Genomic DNA, 4,825 nt, shown 5'->3' with positions numbered 1-4,825 from the left:
TATGACAGTAAAAAAAAGTTGTTATTAATAAACAAGAATACAGTTTGAAAGGGGAGTGATTTGTAAAATATCCATAAAGAAAAAGAAAATCTGCTTACAGCTGTCTCATGTGATATGGGTGTTGAGAGATATGGGTGTTGAGAGATGTATCCATAGATCTCTTAATGTTGCTCTCAAAGTGCAACAGATAGATGCTTTTAACTTCAACATTTAAAAAAAAAAATCTTATGGATAGGAAACTAAATACATTTGCATACATCTTGTGGATTAAGAGGTTGCTTTTTCTTTGCACAGCATGAAAGAAAGGCGAAATGAATGGGCTGTGATTGTAGTACTTTTAAGCAGAGGTCAATAATTTGTACGGCCCTCGGAGGATGTTGAAAAAATTGAAATGGCCCTTGAGAGGAAAAAGGTTCCCCACCCCTGCGGTAGATGAACAGAGACTGATGTGATCATACAGCACCGGGTGATTCACTACTCGCAGCATACACGCGGTTTGATTGGCTGGCAGATTTTCATAAACGGGATTTGATTGGCTGACGCTTCCGTCGAAGTTTCAAAAGTTGAATATGGTTCAACTTTTGACGTGAGCAACGCGTAGCTACGCTCCCCACAATGCAGTTCGGCGAAGCGTGACGTCACCCCATTCAAAGTGAATGGGTTGAAGCTTCAACGCACGCCGCTGTGTGGACGGGCCGTAAGCGTTCATGTTTATCAATTCAGCAGATCCTTCTTTTAAAGATTGTCGACTAAATAATCCTCAAAGTGGATCACAGTTATTACTTAAACCACACGATTCAATGAGATTTGTCCAAATACCACAGTGAAAATATATAGCTTTGTGCTAAGTATTTGATATATGTTTGAAATTGTTATCAAATATTTACTCGACTTTGCTCCAGTTATTAAATTGATATCAACATGATACATTGCCTTGATAAACTAATCCTTTAATTGCTGAAAGTTCTCACCCTAACAGTACATTTAATTTATCCCCCCCAGGTGAGGAACCGCTAGACATCTTCTTGACAGACTCCTTGCTGACTCACTGACAAGCCACAATGATCACCAGAAGAAGAGGACGCACCATGAACAGCACGGAGAGCCAGCCTCTGGAGGTCCAAGTGGGAGATGTGATGGAAACTGTCGAAGATCTCCCAAGTCCATCTGAAGGGTTCCCAGCTGGAGATATTGACGCCACAGGAATAGAGCTAAACGACCTATTTGGAATTGAAGACTTAAAATGGACACTTGAAAGAGACACCGTCTCCTCTCTCTTTGATATTGAGTTGGCAGATCTTGATATGTGCAGTGTCAAAGACCAGGATTCTGAAGTTGAAGCCTCAACGTCTTCGTCCCCAGAGAGATCAGCATCTAACTTGAAGAATAAGAACAGGCAAAACCAGTCGAGTCGCATGATCAACAAAAACGCCATCGCTGCCAGATTGAATCGTCTCAGGAAGAAAGAGTATGTCAACAGCTTGGAGAAGAAAGTCGGCGTCCTGTCGACAGAAAACAACGTGCTCAAACAGGAGAATTCTCAGCTGACCAAGAGGGTGGAAGAGTTGGAAGACGAGACCAGGTACCTAAGAGCTGTGCTGGCCAATGAGAGCATGTTAGCCCAGCTCTTGTCCAGACTGAGCGGTGTGAATGGGATGAAATTATCTTCCTCGCTTTTCCAGGGGCCTGACTCGAACGACCACGACTACGCTTTACCGAGGAAGCGCGTGATAGTGGAGGAGAAAGAGACATCTGGCGGTGTGTGTCTGCACGTGGACAAGAACCACGTCTCTGTGGAGTTCTGCACCAAGTGTGCCGAGAGTGCAAGCGCAACACTCAAAATGTAGGGTCAAGTACTTACCTCTGTTTTCAGATTTTGAGACTGAACTTGCTCTGTACTGAACCCCTTGAGGGTGGATGAACACTGTTGAATAAGTTAAGATTACCTAAGAACTGCTGAATGTGCATGTGTTTCTGTGTAATGATGGATTGAAAACACGTTACTGCTAAACCTTGTTGACAGTTTCTTCTAGGTATTGGTTGATCCTCCATGCGGGATGAGTGGCTTTCTGAACACCTTTACCTGCTTGGCTCCATGGTAAGGATCAGACAAGAAATGTTTTTTTCACAGGCTCGAGGCAGAGACCCCACTACTTCTGTTTGTACTTCTTGTTCCTAGTTAGTAGATTTTGAGTTCTTTTTATACTCTTATGTTAACAGTTTGATATTGAAAATGATTTGATTTCAGTTAATATCTAAGTAAGAGTTGAATTAAAGAATTCTTAATGTAAATGTTAAGATGAAGGTGAAGCTCCACAAAGAGTGATCTTGAATCAGTTCTCAAGTTGAAACATGCTGACAAAGATAAGACTGTTATCCTTGTTCATAAGAATTGATCTCTTTGTGAATCAGCACCAATGTACAAAAGAATGCTTTCATTTAGCGCCACCTATTTTTCTTTATGCTAAAGTGGATTCTGCTGGTGGAAGGTGACGAGGCTGGAATCGCTGCTGCCAACGTGGCCTGGTATTTTTTTTTTTAAAGGTAGTATTGGTAACAAATGGTATACGTGATCAATCCTTCACAACATCTGTACTTCATGCAGCATTTTTGTATGCTGTACTACAACTGCTCCATTACTCAGAGTTCCTAGTAGAGGCTTAATGGTCTCATTATCATGTCCTGTTTATTGACATATTGGAATGTATTGTTTAAATACTTCCAAAGTTATCTGATTAAGTGGTGAAATGGCAGTTTTTTGTGTAACAAATGTAAATGTGTATATAACTTTGAATACCTATTGTTTGAGGCAAATGGCCTTGATGTTGGACAAATAAATCATATTTTCATTATGTTTATGAGTTACAAATATTTACTGTGTCTTGTTCTGAACTGTTGATATTAATGCATCTCTTTTTCTCTTTTTAAACAGCAAGCTCTGCCGATAATGGTCTAACTTTTCCTGAACATTTGGGTCAAGTCTGGTAAAGGTTGTCAAAACAAATGACAGACATAATTTGATGGAAATGCAAAGCCTGCAGTATGGGGGGGGGGTTAAATAATTCCGATCTGTTAAAGACCATACAACACAACCAGTCGTAAAAAAATCCCACATTTATTTTTGTTTAAAACAAGCATTTCTAGATGTCATAGTAGGAAAAGCACATGTTGAATGGAAAGGGCTACACACACCTGGATTTGCCTGAGTTTCAGTGAAGATTCTGAAGACACGTTTACGTAGTCGCAGCTTCCTAGGTGACCACTCTGCTTTAAAAGGCGTGGGTGTCTCATCAAACGTGGAAAAAACTGTTCACATTATTTATTTTGTATGCAAGTGCTAACGCTGCTAGCATATCAAATATAAAGTTGCCTAATGCCCAGTTTCAAACATCAATCAGCTGACTCAGGGGTAACTGTCTAAATTTGACTCTAAGGAAATTGTTAATATTGATGACATAAAGTAGTAAGCTCCACTGATCCAGCTTTGAGCTTTCCTTGGTGGAGTTCAGCCATTGTTATTGGTATTGAATGCACTTTTTTCCCACTGACCAATCCAAATTGTGCTGTGAAAAAATCTGTTGACATTAAAGAGTTTTTACATGGTTAGTCTGCTTAGATTCTTAGACCTTACCAACACAGCTTCAACACGAAATCCTGGTAAACAAAAAACTGTCTGTCAGTCAATATTTAACTACCATTGTGGTCTTTTTTTTTTAAAGAGTGGGTACATGGTAATATAGTTGAGAGGTTGTACTGTGCTGAAGCCTTCCAAGTTCCTTCATTCCTGTGTAGTTATTATGTGAGAGTCAGGATTAAAGGAAAAGTTCAGCATTTTTAGGAAATAAACGTTTTCACATTCTTATTGATGGATGGGGAAATCTTCACAACTAGTTAACTAAGTATAGCTAGTTAGCTGAGTAAAGCTAGTTAGCTGAGTAAAGCTACAGCCAGTTAGCTGAGTAAAGCTACAGCCAGTTAGCTGAGTAAAGCTACAGCCAGTTAGCTGAGTAAAGCTACAGCCAGTTAGCTGAGTAAAGCTTCAGCCAGTTAGCTGAGTAAAGCTACGGCCAGTTAGCTGAGTAAAGCTACGGCCGGTTAGCTGAGTTAGCATGAACACCAAATGGAATTGATCTACCAATGCCCTGTGTAAAGCTCACTAACACATTTACCTTGTTTGTCAAATCTATACAGACACTGAGGTGTAAAACCAACAATGTGTGAGGTGCTGAGACATACTGGAGGCACGTCACCATGATATTGCTATTCATTTAGGATAGTGACAATTAACTGCGACCTGGCAGAAATAATTCTGCATACAACCCTTCATTAAATGACATTTCTTGATTAAAATAATATGTTAACTGAGACTAGCCAATTAGTGATTTGCGATGCTGATTGGCAGATGTTAGACTAGATGCCAGGTTAGCTGTTCCTTATTTAATAACATTTTAATGATGTGGATTTTCTTTTTTGTTGCAGAATTAAACCGTATATTTTGGAAAGAGTTTGTGTGAGGCATTTATCAAAGGTCAGTGTATACCAACAAGATCGTGGTCAGCACACCCCCACTTTGTAGAAGCAGACAGGAGTAGCAGCAGGAGGATCAGTAATGTACTGCAAGGGGCAGAAGCTAAATCTATTTGTCATCCTAAAAAATCTACATAAATTTAAAGAGCCTGTGACACGATTTTCCCCCATCATCCAAACCCATCAATTTGAGTAAATATTGTCCCCTTGAAAACCGTTACTGAACTGATTTTGGATAGTTGTACTTTGATAACCATTAATCTGCCCTTCAAAGTTGACCATTTCCTGGATCTTCTCG

The 4,825-nt window shown here is 39.9% G+C and overlaps 1 protein-coding gene across 2 annotated transcripts; it reads left to right on the top strand.

Annotated features, from left to right (window-relative positions):
* Window positions 1–968: 968 nt before the first annotated feature.
* On the top strand, window positions 969–2,854 carry crebzf (CREB/ATF bZIP transcription factor). Of its 2 annotated transcripts, XM_010784116.1 has the most exons (3): window positions 969–1,843; window positions 2,024–2,098; window positions 2,471–2,854. In XM_010784116.1, exons 1-2 carry the CDS (start codon window positions 1,062–1,064, stop codon window positions 2,031–2,033), a joined length of 792 nt encoding a protein of 263 aa, XP_010782418.1. In that variant the 5' UTR covers window positions 969–1,061; the 3' UTR covers window positions 2,034–2,098; window positions 2,471–2,854. The 2 variants fall into 2 exon arrangements, with proteins under 2 accessions (XP_010782418.1, XP_010782419.1); XM_010784117.1 differs by having other exon boundaries at window positions 970–2,098.
* The last annotated feature ends 1,971 nt before the right edge of the window (window positions 2,855–4,825 follow it).

Source organism: Notothenia coriiceps, unplaced genomic scaffold (genome assembly GCF_000735185.1).
Source record: "Notothenia coriiceps isolate Sejong01 unplaced genomic scaffold, NC01 NC01_scaffold00026108, whole genome shotgun sequence".
NCBI lineage: Eukaryota > Metazoa > Chordata > Actinopteri > Perciformes > Nototheniidae > Notothenia > Notothenia coriiceps.
This window is presented reverse-complemented; position numbering and strand designations above follow the sequence as displayed.